Source organism: Scophthalmus maximus, chromosome 8 (assembly GCF_022379125.1).
Source record: "Scophthalmus maximus strain ysfricsl-2021 chromosome 8, ASM2237912v1, whole genome shotgun sequence".
Lineage (NCBI taxonomy): Eukaryota > Metazoa > Chordata > Actinopteri > Pleuronectiformes > Scophthalmidae > Scophthalmus > Scophthalmus maximus.
This window is the reverse complement of record NC_061522.1, coordinates 14,947,802-14,966,875: the sequence shown is the minus strand read 5'-3', so window position 1 is coordinate 14,966,875 and position 19,074 is coordinate 14,947,802. Positions and strand designations below refer to the sequence as shown.

Sequence of the window (19,074 nt, the reverse complement as noted above, 5' to 3'; positions counted from 1 at the left end):
TCCTAAAGTAAAAGGCACCATAATTACTTCATTTCATAATGTTTAGCCGTGCATAAAACATGCCTTCAGTAATATTGGTGTTATGTTTCCAATCATTGCCATGGACATTAACTTTGAAGATCCTCTAATTGTTCATCCATTGCCATAATCAATTCATAATTTTAATTTTAACCAATATTTTTGTGTTTGACCAAACACTTTCAGAACTAATGACTAATCCTCATCAGCTCCGACTGTTGTTTCCGTTTACTGCAGAGTCTCTCAGGTCCGTTGTTGGACTGACAGCTCCGCTCTCTTGTTCATTTTGCGGCACGTGTTTGGGCGTGACGACTTGTTGACTCGTCATTGTTGCGATTGGTACTTTGACTTTTGTGTCATAATCAATTCCCTCCATAGCTCCACCCAGTTAGAACCTGATCAGGTCTAATCCACCACAGTAATAAAAAAAAACCCCACTTTGGTGAGTTTGCTGAGGCTGCAACGGCACAGAGCTGCCAGCACGGCCGGAGACTCATAGTTTTGCTTTATCCTCATTTTCATGACCTGAACCCGGCTCCCTGATTCAGAAAACATTTGTCTGAATAAACAACCTCTTCTGCTGACTTCAAGCGTTTGAAAGTACCTCCCGTTTCCTCTTTTTGCCCAGATTCATCAAATTAGTGTCCATTTTAAAAGAGGGACATCACCACGGACCACACCCAACAAGGTCCTTGAATAACTGTTAGGACAATAAGACTTAATACAGTTTTAAGTTTAAGGTCAGTTTCATTTAAAAAAATTTTTTAAATTTTGTGGCTAAAATTACAACCACGAGGAAAATGAGGAGTATGGACGCACCCAGAGAGAGAGACTGTGTGACAGCTCACATCAAACACGTGAGCTCTGTGTGCTGCTCCCCACTCCAAACAAAGCTGCCCAGCGGCATTCCTCACCATTTTTTCTTTTTCGTTGATATGCCGCACAGAGACGCCCTGATCCCGGATGACTGGCATGTCTGAAGCTACAACTTTGCGTGAGGCCGTCGTTATTGATTCCTTCTCTTTTCTTCGCCTTTATCATTAAGATTACGGCATGTGCCTCTATGCGACAGCATTATGTAAGACACTTCCTCTCATTTCCATTGTTGACTGCACACACTGTGTCCGTGTTTGTGGCATCAAACTGTCCGACTGGCTGAGGGCTAGAACAGCGCAGTGATCGGAGGAAGACAGGTGTGAACAGGGCAAGTTGAAAGCTCTGTTTTCAATTCCTGGTCGTACATTTAGTCTCATAGAGAAGAGGTTGTGAAAGGAAAGAGGACGATCAAGACAAAGAAACATAGAAAACATGGCCATGTTCAGTGCACTGTGTAGAGTAGAGGGCGGATACTCTCAAACTTGATCCCACGGCTGATAGAAAAAGGTCCTGTAGGAAGGTTTTGAATCCAGTTCGATTTTCTGTGATGAGTGACAAGGAAGGCACAAGGTAACATGGTAGTTGATCAAATGAGAAAAAGTAAGTTGTTGATGGAGGCATCGTGTTGTCGGGTCTGCCGTCCATCTGTCCCACTCTTCGAACGGGATTTGGGGGGAATCCAATGAACCCCAGGTCAACTCAAGGTTAAACTGATTTGATTTGGATTGATTTGGATTGATCGGTTGAATTTTTGTGGTCGGAGGTCAAGGTCACGGTGACCACGCTAAAAGTGAAGTCGCCTGTCACAAAAGTTACTTCGCTCATGTGACAGGTGAGAGGAAGAGAGCGTGTGCTGTTTATTGTTTGTGGATTTCCTGTTTTCCCAGTCATGTTAGGGCATGAAACATCACGAGTCCAGCCGCTCTTTACAGAATAAAACACATTTTACATGCCTAAAAGCTGGTTTTCACTCTGAGCCTGGATGATATTCTCAAGCGTACCTGGCTGCAGACAACAGAGCAGACCAGAAGTTGATCTTCTTCTTGACGCTTTTTGCGTCAACATCTGCGTTATGCATGTGTGTGGTCCACTCGTGGCGTGGGAAAGGTCGGAGGACTTTAATAAGTTTGTTGGCTTTCCTAAGATTTCCCTTCAGTGCTGTGTGACAAACTTTAATACATCAAAGAATCCAGCAAGTGTTGGTGGACTGATATGGAGAAAATACACACAACATAAAATCTGAAATGGCTCCATGCATTTAACTTTAGACAAAAGTGTCTCGTTGCAGCTCATATATAAGAAGTTATTATTAAAAAATATTACAGTCAGTTTTGTAATATTACAATTAATTTGGTTTGACTCCAATCATAAAATATGCTTATTTTAACAGGATAATTACATCAATTCTCATCCTGGCAAAAATGCAAACTGTCCCCCCTCTCTGTAGGCATGGCGTGTCCCGGGACGCCCGCTGCTCCCTGGGAGAGGTCTGAGAGTGTGTCAGGGCCCCAGTGAAAAGGAAGGGCAGGACCAAAGGTGGGAGAAAGGGAGAGTGCCGGGGAAACAGGTCAGTCCGGTCTTCCTCCGCGCGATGGATGTCTGGGCGGCGACACACCTGTTCACCGGTGTGGAGGGAGGAGCTGCCGGCGCTCAACACTGTGCTGACGTGACTGTGTGTATGTTTGAGTGTGTGTGATAGGAAGCAAAGGGAGAGGAGAGTGGCAGCCGCAGGGTGAGGAAGACAGAGAAGGAGTAAGAGAGAGACAGAGAGATTTTCTTTTTTTGTGGGACCTCTGCTTGGACCCCCCCCCATGGCTTCCAGGATGTTTAAGAAAAAGGAGAGCAAGGACAGTACGCTCAAGGTCTCGGGCAAGATCAACAAGTGAGTGGTTTCTTTTCTCTGTGAATGCATTTATGAAATGTATGTAAGTGTGTGTGGTGACACTGTACCTCGGCCGTGTGCCTCCTCCTCCTCCTGTTCTTCCACAGTCGAGGACTGTGTCATATTTCCTTTGCGCGCCGTTGCCCTGTTTCTCTCTGTGTGCGTCGTGGTCGCCCTCCTGTTATATTGTGGCTGGGCTGAAAAAAAAAATCTCTGAGTTTGCAGATTTTTTGTGTGGAGATTATGTCGGAGTTTATCTCCGGGGGGAAGGTGAAAGCTTCTTGAGATGTCGGCCGGCCAATTACTGATCCTGAGGTCAGGTTTGCTTTGTAAACATGAGGTGGGACAATGTGCTTTAGGACAACGGGGGTGGGGGGAGTTGGAAAATGTGTTTTTGACTTGAAATGAAGAAAATAGTATCTGTTCTTTTCACAAGAGCTGGAAAAAAAGCGTAAGCTAGATTTTGACTTCAGACACTTGTTGGTGATCAGATTTCAGTGAGAGGAAAAAATATCATCCTCTCAGGACTGTGTGTGTGTGTGTGTGTGTGTGTGTGTGTGTGTGTGTGTGTGCGTGTATATGTGTGTGTGTATATGTGTGTGTGTGTGTGTATTATCAGAAAATAATCAGACTGCTGGTATTCATCCAGACCTCATCCAGTGTGCTGTCAGGTGGTTTAGACACCAACACATGTAGGACAGAAAAAATGTAATTTATTCAAACAAAGACATAAAATTTGGCAGGTGGAGTCAGAGGGCCGCTTGCAACCACACCCAAAAGACTAATGTGATTTGTACTGTAATGTAAAATGTCTCAGATGTCTTAAATACAGAACGAGATTAAGATAGTGTGACATTAGCTGAATGTGTAAAGACATCTCCGGAGCCAGATGACTCATATCCCTACTGAGACACGGTCAGACTGAGAAACACTTTCATCTTTTGGGACACTGTGGTGGTTTCACCTTGCCCTCTGCCCTGGACACGTCTCCCGAGGCGTGATGAGGGCTGGGCAGTCCGTACTGCTGAGCTGGTTTCTTTCCTCCATGTGGGCGTTGGCTCCTGACTGTACTTTCATGGTGTGACACGGGACGCAGAAATTTGCGCAGAAATTTACATCACCGATTATATCAACAGTGAAAAAATAGGGCAGTGACTGATGATTGTTCTCATTCATCTCAATCTATTTCTCTTTTTTTTTTTCAAGTAATAGATTAATCATTTATTCAGCGAATCCACTTCAGTGTTTCCAGAGCCCAAAGGAGTTTCTAGTTCTGGCCACCAAAAGTCAAAACCTCAAATATATTTAAGATTATAGAGAAACAGAGAAAATCAGCAATCTTTTGCAAGGCAAAAAACTACAATGATTAATTGATGATCAAAATTGATACCAACTGATTAACTGATTCATTTGTCTACTTGTTGTTTAAACGTTAATCCAAACTTTGTTCTGTTGGTTTGTATTTAAAGAACCCCCCAGTGTCACTTGACATGTGGGTGGAACTGTAAAGGAACTTTGCGAACACCGACAGAGTGGTGTGTGTGGGTCACACACAAGAATTCAGTAATGTCACTCGAGTCCACGACTGAGAGAGAAAGACTAAAGTTTGCAGCGGATTCAAGGTCCAGTTCCTTCCTCCAGTCCGTCACAGTGGCTGAGACGATGAGAACTGGAGACACACCTGCAGTCACACGATCACAAGCCTATGATCAAGTATACAGGGAGATGAATAACCAGATTTCTCATGTTCCATGTAAACGTCACATCGCGATTATCATCAGAACCAGGCGAAAAACAAACCCTGGACACAAATACGCATGTGAACACACTCACGGAGATGAGATGAGAGTTTTGATCAGTTTCTACCCATAAAATTCACCACAGTTGAATTTCATAATATCGACTGTGAGCTGGGAGGAAATATGAGACCATGCGAGGGAGTGTTCGTCGTGCACCTTCTGTGATCTTGCTGATCTAACAAACCCCCTCAAAGACATCATTTGATGGCAAGCCCTTCTGAATTATGTGGTTCAGCCAGTTATCCTGCCTTCGAGTTGGATCAGCCAAAGCTGCTCGACTTTCATGTCGCGACAGTCATAAATTTCACAAAATACTGACATAATTTGACACATTATACTGTTATGGCATGGTTGCCATTAAGCTCACTAAACACAAAAGCTGACACACATGGGGGGAAAAAAAAAGAAAAGAAGAAGAAGAGATCTTGGACTGTTCACACAAGTGATCAAATCCACTCCAACAGCGGTGACTCTTTAAGAGTGTAACTGAACAAGGCTCTGCTGTGTTCGACAAGGGACGCACGCAGAGCAGCGGTGGACTCCCAGCTCAGAGGAAACACACACGCACACACCATTACAAAAAACACATGCCACGATCACAGCGATGTGTGGGCTTGAACTGCCATTCAACTTCCTCATCACGGATGAAAAGCACGACATTCGTTCACCAACATGAGGGAGACGGACAAGATGGACAGACAGACACACCTCCGTCACTTCCTTCATGCCCTAAAACACCCAAGTTGTAATAATATCAAGACAACCATTTGTCACAATGACAGCCTTGAGCAAAAGAACATGTTAAAAGGCATAAGGGATGAGAAACTCTTTTCAAAGCTGCAATTGTTTTGTTGTTTCGTTTGTTTTACTGACAAGATTATGAGACATTTTTTTTAAATTGCAACATATCAGACTTTTCCAGGGATAGAACAAAGTAGTGCTGGCATCCTTTGCATAAAACATTTTATCAAGACAGACACAGAGATCTGTCTGACATTAGGAAGTATTGGAAAAAAAACAGAATTATATAAACATATGCATATGGAATGTTGATCTTTCTTTTCAGAGCACACACAAGGAAAAGCAGTCAAAAAAGGTCAGGCGGTAAAAGCATGATCACGTCCTCATATCGTTTTATATCCTTGTCTTTTTTTCTGCCAGCTTTTTTACTGGTTAAGAGTAAAAATTATGAATTATTATTATTAAGTTTTGCAGTTTGTGTTCATAAATGTTCAATAGCGTGTTTCTTTATATATAAATAATTTGGGGAAAATTAAAGTCATTCTTGTGTACCGTGTGTGTGTGAGTGTGTGTGTGTGAGCGTGTGCATGTGTGTGTGTGTGTGTGTGTGTGTGTGTGTGTGTGTGTGTATATGTGTGTGTGTGTGTGTGTGTGTGTGTGTATGTGTGTGTGTGTGAGAGTGTGCATGTGTGTGTGTGTGTGTGAGTGTGAGTGTGTGTGTGAGAGTGTGCATGTGTGTGTGTGTGTGTATGTGTGTGTGTGTGTGTGTGTGTGTGTGTGTGTATACCTGTCTCTCCTGCTGAGTGAGCAGGAATAGGGAGGCCATTGCAATTATCAGCCCCCACCTCAGTGAGTCAGTGCAGGAGCGACATGTTTCCACATTCCTCTGTCACTTGTGTGAAAAGTGTGTTTTCAGGTTGTCGTAAACCTTCACTACACCACATTTGCTAGTTTTCGTCGTTACCCCGAGGGAACTGTGGTATGTGGGTCAATCAACCAGCGAGGTGCTGGAGGGTTTGCCAACATTCTTTGGTCCAGAGAATTTCAGGGGGTTTAAGGGTGTGAATGAAGTCTGTTTAGGTTGTACAATCAGCCGTGTTGTGTAAACTCTCAGGCCAAAGAGATTTCAACATGTCAACGGTTCGTATCATATTTTCAGTGATTTATGTCAGTCAAGAGACTTTTGTTGAGAAAAAAAAAAGGTTTCTCCTTTTACGAGTAAAAGAGTAATTTCCATCCCCTGGAGTTAAACAGCAACTTGTGAATTGAATTCATCTGTGACAACTGAATTTTTAAATGAAAATGACATAAATCATCTCTGCATGCACTGCAGTGACAGCAGGACTCATTTTTGTGAGGCAGCTTTGGACGTTCCAAAACTCAAAGCTTAAAACATTACGAAGAAATTCAACCTGCATGTTTCCTCTGCACTGGGAGGATGTTATGCAGATGTTGAATAAAACCTTACTAGCTATAAGTGGGAATACAAAGACAAAGGAACAGCTCTGTTATGTATATTATTCAATTTAATTCTAGAACTTTATGACTCAACGGCCGCAAATTGAACTTTTTGAGGTTTATGGGTGTAGCTCATCTCACACTGAGAGCTTTACCTTTTCTACTATAGACAGAGAGCGACACCAACAGTGACCGGGGGAGCGACAGCCACAGTGGAATCAGTGGAATTTTCTTTAACATTTAAAGAACGCTTTGGGTGTGGCTCTTCCGGGGAAGCAACAAATCCTCCTACGCTGTTACATAGGCCCTCGAGAATCTGCGTGATTTGTCAAGTTGTTTGATCTTGATAAAAAAAAAAGGTCAGATAATACAAGAGTGAAAGAAATGTAAGACAAATCTCAATTGTCTTCCAACAAGTGTGGGCTCTTTAGTTCACAGACACACAGACACATTTTATTCTCTTCTGTCCATAAAATTCTTTCTTTCGTGGTTTGAGGAAGTGTATTTAAAGTTCTCTTCCTCTTCTCCGAAACACACATAACTGCGGATACTCTCAAAATTTGACCTCATTTATTTTATTTGTTGTGTTTCCTTCTTTATATTTTCAAAAGTTTGCTTCATCTAGAAAATAATGTTTGTGTGTTAACCTTAAGTTCAATTAAGGACCAGGGGGATCAGGAAGTTTTTAAACCATTATTGTCTTTGAGACATTGAGAGCCCCCGACAGAAAATGAACCAAGCTTACACACAAAATAATCAAAATGCTCTCGGGAAATCCCAGCCACCTCTCTGAGTGAGCGTCCGAGCTCAGACGCAGAGCATTTGGGACTGTGAGTGGAATTGTGGCGCATTCGAGCGGAAGACTGAATCGGGTCTGTGAAATGCTCCGTCTGATCAGTGCGTGTGGTTCCATCTATGACCTTTATTTGACCTTCCCTCTCTCCTCGCCCCTTGCAGGACCCAGGCTAGCAGCCTGGCCTTGCTGGTCGCCCAGATGCAGCAGAATGCCGACCTGGTGGAGAAAGACATCCTCCGGTCTGAGGAGCTGCTGGCTGTGGTGAGGGTTTTACACAAACGCACTCGCGAGGACAAACCGTCCCTTTCACTCGCGGCCCTGTCTAAAAGGTTCCCCTTTATCTGCCGCCTACCTCCACCAGGATGCAGAAAATGACAAGAAGGAGCTGCCCTTCGAGCATCAGGCAGAGATCTCAGACAAACTGGGCGAGGCGGAGGGGCTGCTGAAGGAACTCTTCTTGGACGTGGACAAAGCCAAGAAGTCCAAACACCCGCAAGCCAAAGACATAGAGAAAGAGTGAGTTGTGACTGAATGAATATAACACAGAGGAGTTACTGTGTTGCTGCGCCACGCAGGGACTTCTCTTTAGAGGATTGTACTGAGGATAAAAAGCCACAGACTTGTAGCAGCATAGAGGAAATGACCTAAATTTAACATGAAAACATTTATAACAGCTCCAGTCTTTTGGCCACAAATTATCAGGCTCCACTCTAAAGTTAATTAATAAATAATTTTTATGGAGGCAAAAATTGGTTAATAAAAAGAAATAATACAATGCTGTGTTTCCCACCCTCTTCATTGCAATGTTTTTGTCTGTTAATGACAGTTGCTTCAATCTAAATGGGCAAACACTTATTTTTTTAGAGTTAGATTTAGAGTTTTTGACATTGTGAGATAAAAAACAAAACAACCTGCAACCAACTGTTACTGTTAAAAGAAGCAGGATGAAATAACATTTCATTATAATGGCCTGATTTAAAGAAATCTTTTTTTGAATGGTTTCACGTCACTATTCATTCATGAATCATTGTACACTGTTGGCCTCCATGAATAGTAACCAGAGCTCTTTGCTTCTTGTTTCTCTCTGGCTACTCCAGTGTCATCCACCTTCACGACCGCTGGTTGAAGGACTGCACTTTCTACCGAGACATCTACGAGCAGATTGACGATGTGTCGCTGATGCCCCGAATCGACTGGGGGCCCGTCTTCGAGAAGAAGCAAGTAAGTGTTGATAACACCGTCCGAACATTCGGCGCAGACAAACAAACCAAAGAGCCCCAGCTGTTTATTCAATTACTGAGCTTGTTTCAGCTTAAAGGAAGTATATACCTCATTTTTCTAAACATTTACATCTTCGGGAAGAAATGGTCTGAGAGCCACGGAGACAGTAGAGACGTGTGAAGTATTAAAAGTGGCTCTCCGACCAACATCCAGTGCATTTGTCCATCAATTAGCTCGGCCTCACAGGCTCTTACTGTCCCGTAATCAGCGCCTCCGAGGGCCTCATCCTGTCAGACCTGTCATCTGTCCACTGTCTGTGCTCACAGAAACAGTTGAACGTGGAGACGTACGGCCCCTCGATGGCAGATCTGGAGAAGCAGGTTGCTGCTCACAACATCCTGCACAAGGAGGTGGAGTCCTACAGCTCACAGCTCTCCGTCAGCTCCGCTGGCAGCAAGGTGAACCCGAGTGCCTGCATGAAAACCCCTTCACCCCGCATCCTCAGTTTGCGTCCGTCCACCGCCGCTGATCTTAATCTTCTGTTTGCATTCATCACTCGCCCTGGAGATCGGTTTGCTGCAGCCAGTAACGCGTGTTCTTCATGTTGCATTTCAGGAGAACTATTTGGCCCTGAAGAAACAGTACAACAATATACTGGTGAGTTGATTTGTTCACATGTTAATAGCATGTTTTTAAATAGTTATTTTTCAGTTTCATGGTGAAATGTCTTGGAAAACACATTCATCCCTTTTGTACGTCAGAAGATCTTTGAGGAATTTCTAGTCCCCCTTTTTTTTTACAGTCACAACAGGATCATTATTTACGCTGACAGTGTTTTACAACTGACATGATTTATTTAAGATTTAAATGTAAATATTACATGTGTCAAAACTATTGGTCAACATTCTGTCAATAAAATTCCTAAATGAACTTGTCATCATTATTTATTCATTTTTCTTCTCTCCAGGAAAACTCCAAGTGGCGTCGCCACTACCTGAACAGCCTGTACGAATACATGCAGGGCTGCACCAAAGAACTGGCTTTCCTGGGAGAGGAGCAGGACAAGATCAAGAGGCAGGACTGGAGTGACCGCATGGTGGACCCACCTGATGTCCGCAGGCAGTACGAGGTCAGGACCGCCGGGTGCTGTTGCTTCTCCAAACAATCGAATCTGTTTGATTCTTGCATTTCTTTTGTGTAACCTCTTCATGGTTGAAAACACTCATTGTAAGTCGCTCAAGGAATGTAATGTCATGTAATAAACCCCCTCTGATTTGATCTCCATCAGAACTTCAAGAACAACAGTCTCTTGTCCCACGAGAGCGAGGTGAACAAATTCCAGGATGAAGGAGACAGACTCGTCGAACTGAAGCACCCGGCCAGCGCCACCATACAGGTGCTTGTCCTCACCGTGACACTGAACCTTTCAATCTGCACCCAACCCCCCGAATTTCCAATCAGTTTGAACATCAATTGTAACTCTCGACATCACATTTCCAGGCCCAGAGAGATACCGTACGAAACGAGTGGCAGAAATTCCTCAATCTCTGCATCTGTCAAGAGACACACCTGGACAACGTGGAGGATTACAAAAAGGTAAATGTGGAACAGAAGAAGGCACAATTTGTTAAGTACGTGTGGAGAACATCTACATCTCCCTGTAGGTTGACACATTCATGTTTGAGAAAAATGTTTCCGCGCTGTTTTCCAGTACCAAATGGACACTGAGCAACTGTCAGAGACACTGACCAAACTCAACAACAGCCTGGACCCCAAAGCCATCAGCAAGAAGAGCAACTCGGAGACGCTGATGCAGCTCGAGGTACAGTACAGGGGAACGTCCTGCAAGTTGACTTTCATCCAGTGGAGGGAGGTGGAGGAGAGGACGGGGATGGACAGATGAGGAGAAATAAGAGAAAAAGGGGTGAATAGAGAAATAAGAAACCAGAAATGAGGAAAACGATAGGCGTGAAGAAGACTGACATTTTTATTACCTGAATAAGGATTGTTGTTGTTTCTATAACTTTGTTGTTTGTGTCAGTATTTTTTGTCTCCTTATTCATTCTCGATCTTTTCTTTCTCTCTTCGTTTTTTCACATGATTTTTCAGTATTTTTTGGTTTTCAACTGCTGCACCCAATTTACAATAAGTATTATTTATAATAAGTATATTTAATAAGTACAATTATTTCCCAAAAGACAAGAAATCCACCTCAGCATTCAATTAATAAATTCATAATGTATCTCAAAGTTGAAAAAAAAAAGACAACGGTGTGGAAACAGAAATAGATACATTATTTAGGATATTCATTTGAAAAAATTCACCATCAAATTATCACCAGAGGTAAATATTCGGCCTATTGTGGTGGAGCAGACTTTAATTAGATTTGTTGTTGCCAACCGTGTCTGTTTCCACCCAGGGGGAGGAGAAGGCGGTGCAGAACTGTGAACAGCTGCTGGCTGACCTGAGGAGACGCAGCACCACCATCGCACCTCTGAAGCTACGACGCAACGCCCCCAACCGACCAATCACAGTGGAGTCCCTGTGTGACTGGGAGACGGACAAGGTGGAGCTTTACATTTCAGTCAGAAATTCACTGAGCAGAAAAAAGACAGACTGTCTAATATCCACAGCTGAGACAGAACAGTCCATATTAGGTTTCTCGGTTGTCTAAACTGTCAGACATGTTTTTTTGTTGTCTTTATTATTGTCTAGGATTCTCTGTTAAGAGGAGAGAAGTTGATGCTGAAATCAAACTCGGATGAGAACTGGAACGTTATCGCTACTAATGGGGCAACTAAAGCTTTCCCAGGAGTTTGCTTCCATATCCCACCACCCGACCCGGAGGCGATCGACAAAGTGGACCTGTGAGTAGCTGCATTTTTAGGCAAATAAGGCCACAAATAATGGAAGAACATGCCAGTAATGCTGTTCCCTTTCCTACCCCCGTGTCTCTTCGTGTTTATAATTCATCAGTTTGGGTGGTGAACTGGCAGACATCAAGAAGAGAAGAGCTGCTCTGGCAGCGTCGCTGAAGAATCACAAAGCAGACGTCGCCAGGTCCCAACAATCAGGTCATTTTCTATAAATTAAATCTTCAAATATCCTAATCGTACGGAATCATAGATTTTTACGAACCACGATAATTATTCACCACAGGTTGCACAGATTGTTTTAGAGCCAAAAATCCTACGAGTCAATGATTCAACTCCCCTGTTCCTTCATACAGCCCCGGTGTCTTCTGCCCCACTGGACCCCAAAGTAGCTGCCCTGACCCAGCAGCTGGACAAGCTGGACAATGACCTGATCAGCGCGGAGGAGAGCATGATGAGCCGCCTGCGAGCCCCAGTGAGCCGCAGCGACCCGGAAGGAGATCTGGCCAAAAGGCTGAGGGAGCAGGAGGTGAAAGGAATAAACGTCACACTTATTTGAGCTTGAGATTTTGGTTTTCTGCAGACATTCTTTTTTGTCAGCTCTGTAATTTTATGGGAAACGTGTGTAGAATTACCAAATTTTACTGTAAGGAATGAAAAAGCTGTTATGACAACATAGGAATGACATTTGAACAAAGTTCTAACTATTACCACAACACAAACATTGAAAACACACCCCTACACCGACTAACAATACGGCTACTATAGCATGAACGTCTCTAAAGAATCGACATTTGTTCCTTACAGCAAGCTGCCAAGGCCCTGAAGGCTCTGGAGCAGCAGAAGCTGGCGGCGCAGTCCGACCTGCAGCCTCTGCTGTCCGGCGGCACCTCCTCTGCACTGCCACTCAAACTTAATGCTGCCACCAACAAGCACGACAGCATGGCTGCACTTGCCGACCTCTACACCAAGAAGTAAACAGATATTTTGTTTGGGAAGTTGCATATATGAATTGGCATGGTAGTGGTTTTTTGTCTCCAATGAAAATACCCGTTTTAATATTACACACATACCTAATATTCCTGGATCCGCATATTTGTTCAGATCCATGCCAAAATGTGATGTGTTCTTGCCAGGCCCATGTCCTACCTGACTTAATTAATCTCAGTAAATGTATCATTACATTTATCTTTCTTTTTTTTTTTTTTTTTTAGAGCAAATGCCTCTCTCAATCTGCAGAGTCAGATAAAGAAGGTGGATGGTCTTGTCTCTGGGTTTGAGAGGAAGCTAAGTGAAGACGGTCCAATTCCTGATGAGCCAAATGCAATTCAATCCCACATTGAGGACATCCAGGTGACAAAATCTTCAGTCCCTCGTTTCTTTAAAATCTTACACTTGCCACATAAAAAGGCAATTCTCTTACTCATAGATTCAGTTTAGAGTTGTCATATAATTGCACGTCTCTGTCTCCTCTGTTGTATTCAGTACCAGCGTAAGTCTGTGGCAGCAGCTCAGAATGACATGAAGAAGCTGAGTCAGGATCTGGAGACCACGGAGCAGCTGTGCAGCTCTCTGCAGCAGGGCTACCAGGAGTACTGCCCTGACATCCAGCACCAGAGAAAAGAGGTCAAGCAGCTGCAGACCCGTTATGCAAACGTTGCCAATCAGCAGAAGGAAAGGTGAGATTCAGACTGCAAGCAAATATGTCCAGTTATATGGAAGGTCAGAATACAGTGGGTTTTAAAATCATATCATACAAACATTTTATATTTACATATATATTTCTTTTCTTAATCTTTGCTTTATTTTAGTAAAATCAGTAGAATTGTGCCTCCTCAGCTATATTAAAAAACTTCTAAATAAACAACAGATATTGGATAACCAACTCCAACTTTGGTTATATTACTCACTGATCATTACAAAATGTGTAATGAGGTTGTATGCAGTATAGTATACACAACTTTTCTTTTATACTTTGACTCAAACATAATATACAAAACTTTGACGTTTGTTTACAAGTAAAATAAAATTATTCAGATTGTTTTGGACTGGCATTTCTAATTACATTTTAGTTACATAGAAACAGTACATGAGGTTAGCATTTATGATTTGGGTTTGTGATGTGATCAAAAAATAGTTAAATCTAATTATATATTACATATAAATAGGCCCAGAGCTTATTACTAGACATTTGAATTTTTTAAGTATCATGATGCAGAGCTTTTACAATGTCTAAAAATGAATCATCTTGATCAATCCAATTCAGAGAAAACATCTTACAAGAAGCTGCGACAAAGAACCAGGAGTTCCAGAGCACGTCTAAATCCCTCAAGTCCTTCCTGGACAACGTGCCGACAAACCAGATAAACTACAATGATGATCTGTCCCAGGTCACTGCTAAGCAGACCTCCCAAGAGGTGAGACGATCTCTGAGCCATACAGAATGTAGTCGATGGTATTTACCTGCTGTTATGATGAATAATACGAAAATGTTATTATTTACTCACAGTTATAACTTCTTTATGTCACTCCAGAGGGTAATGGATGACCTGAAGAGGAAGGGAGATGATATGGACAGAGTCGCTGACCTGTCTCTAGATCTGCAGAATTTACTCAATGTAAGAATCAAATGCTCTAAATGTATAAATGTATATTAAATGAATAAGGCAATGGTGTTTTACGCACTTGACATAATAATAAAATAAAGAATCCCTCATGATACCTATAAAGTTAAGTAATTGTGTTACCTTTCCTACCCATGGCTGTTTTATAAAAAATTTCAACAAGTGCACTTGGAAAATGAATGGATGAGCAAAAATACCTTTCTTCACAGGAGTATGATACCAACATTGATAAATACAACAGTACACTTGAGGATGCTGGTGCCAGTGTTGCAAAGAAACCTAGAATGCCCACACTTTCTGATGCTGTTCAGAGAGAGGTAAAATTTAAACTCTAATGGTTTTATCAAAATATAAAAGTATAATGTTTGATTGGTACAAGTGGCTGATGGTTTGCTGTAACTCTTTTTTTATTACAGGAAAGGGATCTGGTAAACCGGTACGCTAAAGCAACAGCTGAAAACACCCAACGCCAAAAACAGATGGGTTTGGCGAAGAATCTCATTTCACAAGTAAGAGAATGTGGCATGAGCAAATCCCTTGATTTTGGTAATGTTTTTGTATTTTTAATAGGTTCCACTACAAAAAATATGTTTAGTTTAAAATTAACTAATACTTCATCACAAAACAAATCACATTCATATACGTTTCTGTTGCAGAGTGAGGAGAAACTTCAACTAGTGGCACATCAGCAAGTGCAGCTTGAAAGCCAGCAAAGGAGCGTATTCGAGCTAGATACTTTGGCAAAAGAGCTGCAAGAAGAGAAGGAAAGGACAACTCATACTGAGACAGACCTAAGAACCTTTAAAGAGAGGATGCTGTCACTGAAGAGTCGCAGAGGAGTGGAGCGCATTGAGGAGAAGGAGGTACTACAGTACTACCGTGACCCAAAACTGGAAGGTGATTTAGCTGACCTGCAGAGTAAAGTGCATGACGAGGCCCTGAGGCGTAGCACCACCCACACTGAGGTTGAGGTGTTTAACAAGAAAATCACCATCCTGGAAGACACCCTCAAAAACACTCCACCCAAACTTGTGACCAAAGAGGTGACAGAGTTTGAGAAAGATCCTCAGCTGGACATAGATGCCAGTAAGCTGAGAGACGAAATAGCAAGGATGAGAGATGAACTTCGTGTGCGAGATGGGGAGCAGATTCAGATGAAGACAGAAGTCACGATTCTCCAGCAGAAGAAACCAGTAATCAAAGAGAGGGTGGTGAAGACGGAGGTGGTGAAAGTAGAAAAGGACCCAGAGATGATGAGAGCAGTGCGAACATTTGAGTTGGAAATTTCTGAAGAAAACAACAAGACCAAGCATCTCAATGATGAAATCTTCCAAACAAGGAGTCAGATTAATGCCTTTGAGCGACTAATTCCTAATATTCAGCCTAAGATCATCACTAAGGAAGTGAAAAAGATTGAACAAGACCCTGAGCTCATTACTGAATCAAAGAAGATTGTAAAAGACATAGAAGATGAGAGAGTTGAAAATAGCTCCTTATCCAAAGAGGTGATGAACCTCCACAATCGCTACAGAGAAGTTCATGAATGGAAACCAAAAACCGAGGTGAAGGAAATTGTTAATGAGATCTACCGGATAGACCCAAACACAGAAATGGACATAATGCGGCTAAGGAAAGACATACAAGAATCCAACAAGCAGCGCTCTGATCTAGAGAGGGAGCTCACCCAGGTCACGTCTGAGCTGAATATCCTTCGTTCTCAGAAACCCAAGGTGGAGCATAAGGAGGTTCTCCAAGAGGTGGTAAAGGAGGAGAGGAGCCCTGAAATTGAGAGAGAGATACATAGGCTAAATGATCATGTAAATCATTTACACACCACTTACAACTCCCTCCAGGACCAGGTGAGACGACTACGGAAAGACAGGGATGAATGGAAGACTGAAAAGTCCAAGATAGAAACAAAACTCGTCACAAGAGAAGTTATCAAGTATGAACCTGATCCACTGTTGGAAAAAGAAGCTACCCGCTTGAGAAGAGATTTGCGGGAGGAGGCACAGGTGCGGCGCACTATTGAAGAGATGGTGTTTGACCTGCAAAACAAATACATCATATTGGAGAGACAGAGACCTGCGGAGAAAGTGGTTGTGCAGGAGGTTTTGCGTGTACAGAAGGACCAAAGGCAGGTAGTTGAACATGAGAGGCTTAGCAGAAGCCTGGATGAAGAAGTAATGAGAAGGCGTCAGCAAGAGCTAGAGCTGCAGCAGCTGAGAACAAAGGTGGAAGACAAAGAGAGGATCCTCAGAGAGAGTGATGAGCACCAAAAGAGGATTCAAGCCGAGTCTGAACTCAGAGAGATCCGACTGCGTATTACACAGCTGGAAAATGCTCCACCACCTGTTGAAGAAAGTATTGTTGTTGAGGAGGTGCTGAAGGTTGAGAGAGACCCAGTACTGGAGAGGATGACAAATAGCGTTCGATCAGATATGGACAAGGAAACCAGTGATTACCTGCGTCTCCAGAGAGACATTCGTAACATCACTCTCAAGCTTGAGGTCCTGCAGAGGGAAAAGTCTGGTGAAAGGACGGTGTACAAAGAGGTTGTCCGTGTTGAGAAAGACCAGGCTGTTGAAAGTGAAAGAGATCGCTTGAGGGAACAGGTGTCTCAGCATAAATTTGACAGACAGGACCTGGAGGATGAAATCAGACGTGTCAATGATAAAATTAACTATCTGATGAGCAACAAGTCCAGCACTTCAAGAGAGGAGTCCAGCTTGGTTTTGAACCGAGATGCCCTTGAAAGGGAGAAGGACAAACTCACCCGGGAGTTCAGGACACTTGACACCAAGAAACATGACACCAGCCTGTCTTTCCATCAGCAGACCCGACTAATGAGTGAGAAGTCGCAGATGAGCAGACAGAGGAGCCTCAAGATGGAGTCTGACATACAGCGTCTGGAGAGGGAGATCCTGGATGAAAAAGACAAGATCCATCTTCAAGACAGAACCCTGCGGGAGCTTCTGCTGAAACTGCAGAGAGAGGAGCAGACAGAGACAAGGACCAAAGAGACCAATGTCTCAACCAAAATCACCATTTTGGATCCAGAAACAGGCAAAGACATGTCTCCTTATGATGCCTACTTGCAGGGTCTGATTGATCGTAAACAGTATATTCATCTGCAGGAGCTGGAGTGTGACTGGGAGGAAATTACTTCCCTGGGACCTGATGGGGAGACATCTGTACTGCAGGATCGCAAGAGTGGCAAGCAGTTCCCCATCAAAGATGCCCTCAAGGAAGGGAGGCTGACAGAGTATGATCTACAACAGTACAAACAGGGCAAGATTCCCATCTCAGAGTTTGCCTTGCTAGTCGCAGGTGACAATAAGAAGCAACTAGAGTTTAACTCAGTCAAACCAAGTATTACCAGGACAGTGAAATCAGCCCCCTCAGACCTCTCCACTGCTAAAGAAATCAACCCAGTTGCTGGAGTAATGGATACAAACACTGACACCTGCTTTACAATACGCAGCGCCACTTTGCGTAAACTGATCGACCCTACCACCGCCCAAAAGCTGCTGGAGGCTCAGGCAGCAACAGGTGGCATCATTGACATCAACAACAAAGAGAGATACACAGTTCACAAGGCAGCAACCAGAGGCCTCATTGAGGACAGTCAACTGCAGAGGCTACTCAACGCTCAAAAGGCTTTCGCTGGTGTGGAAGACCCTGTTACAAAAGAGTGTTTGTCCGTGGGAGAGGCTGTTCAGAAAGGCTGGATGCCAAAGGACACTGCCATTCGCTACATGGAGGCACAACACCTGACCGGAGGGCTGGTCAGTCCCAAATCTGGCCGCAGAGTAAGCATCATGGATGCCATTGGGTCCAAAATGATAGACAGCACAATGATGAGGGAGCTGCAGGCCGAGACAACCTACATCAAAGATATTGTAGACCCAATCACAAAGGAGAAGATCAACTACAAACAAGCTCTGGATCGCTGTAAGAAAGACCCAGTGACAGGCTTACCGATGCTGCCTGCCTCCTCCAAAGATTCTGGTTACAACTCTACTCGTTATGCAAGATTCTAGATATGTTTACATACTTTAGCTTTCTGAGATATCTCTGATGTGGTAAAAAAAAATCCTATTAGATATGGAAAATCCATATGAAATCCATACATTAATTGCAATGTACATTTTGACTCAGGAAACGTCTTCTACTCCAAAGCTTTCTATCCAGCCAAAATGATTGCTGCTGAGTTGCTTTTGTTTACCTAATATATCTGCCTTGGGCAGATGTTTTTTGATTTAATTTAAAACATTATATCATTGCAGTTTATCTTTGATATTATTGTACTAGGGATACTGGGACATGGTGCAATGCTATATACCAAGATTGATTTGATCCTGTATTATTCATGGGGTATCCTTGACACTGTTCACTTAAAATTCAATCTTGTTTGATACTTTATTAAGAAACAAATATCAATAAATCTAAATTATAAAGGAAAGAGCACTGACTCCCTCACTTCTAATACTGTGTAGTTTTTCTAAATAAAACACAAGCAGGTACAGTATACAACTTTTCAACATTAACGTATTTCACAACATATAATCTGCCTTATTTTTAACAGAGCTTCTCAATTCATGCACCTTTCAGGCTCAAGTGTGTCAGGAGGAAGATGATGGGTTCCACCATTGCTATCAATTGACAAATTGATACTAATAGATAGCTGGATTAATCAACATGAATGTGCTACAGTAGAGGCCAATATCTGGGTAACATCTTGATCATCAGATGATAACATGGATGAGAAGGCTAAACATAATTT

The 19,074-nt window shown here is 42.9% G+C and overlaps 1 protein-coding gene across 1 annotated transcript; it reads left to right on the top strand.

Moving 5' to 3' along the window:
* Nucleotides 1-2,429: 2,429 nt before the first annotated feature.
* On the top strand, nt 2,430-18,753 carry evpla (envoplakin a). Its single transcript, XM_035638507.2, has 22 exons — nt 2,430-2,776; nt 7,732-7,831; nt 7,932-8,086; nt 8,668-8,791; nt 9,118-9,249; nt 9,407-9,448; nt 9,759-9,920; nt 10,080-10,187; nt 10,292-10,387; nt 10,503-10,613; nt 11,211-11,357; nt 11,507-11,658; nt 11,768-11,865; nt 12,021-12,193; nt 12,472-12,638; nt 12,879-13,017; nt 13,150-13,343; nt 13,931-14,081; nt 14,199-14,282; nt 14,498-14,605; nt 14,705-14,797; nt 14,945-18,753. Exons 1-22 carry the CDS (start codon nt 2,706-2,708, stop codon nt 18,329-18,331), a joined length of 5,994 nt encoding a protein of 1,997 aa, XP_035494400.2. The 5' UTR covers nt 2,430-2,705; the 3' UTR covers nt 18,332-18,753.
* The last annotated feature ends 321 nt before the right edge of the window (nt 18,754-19,074 follow it).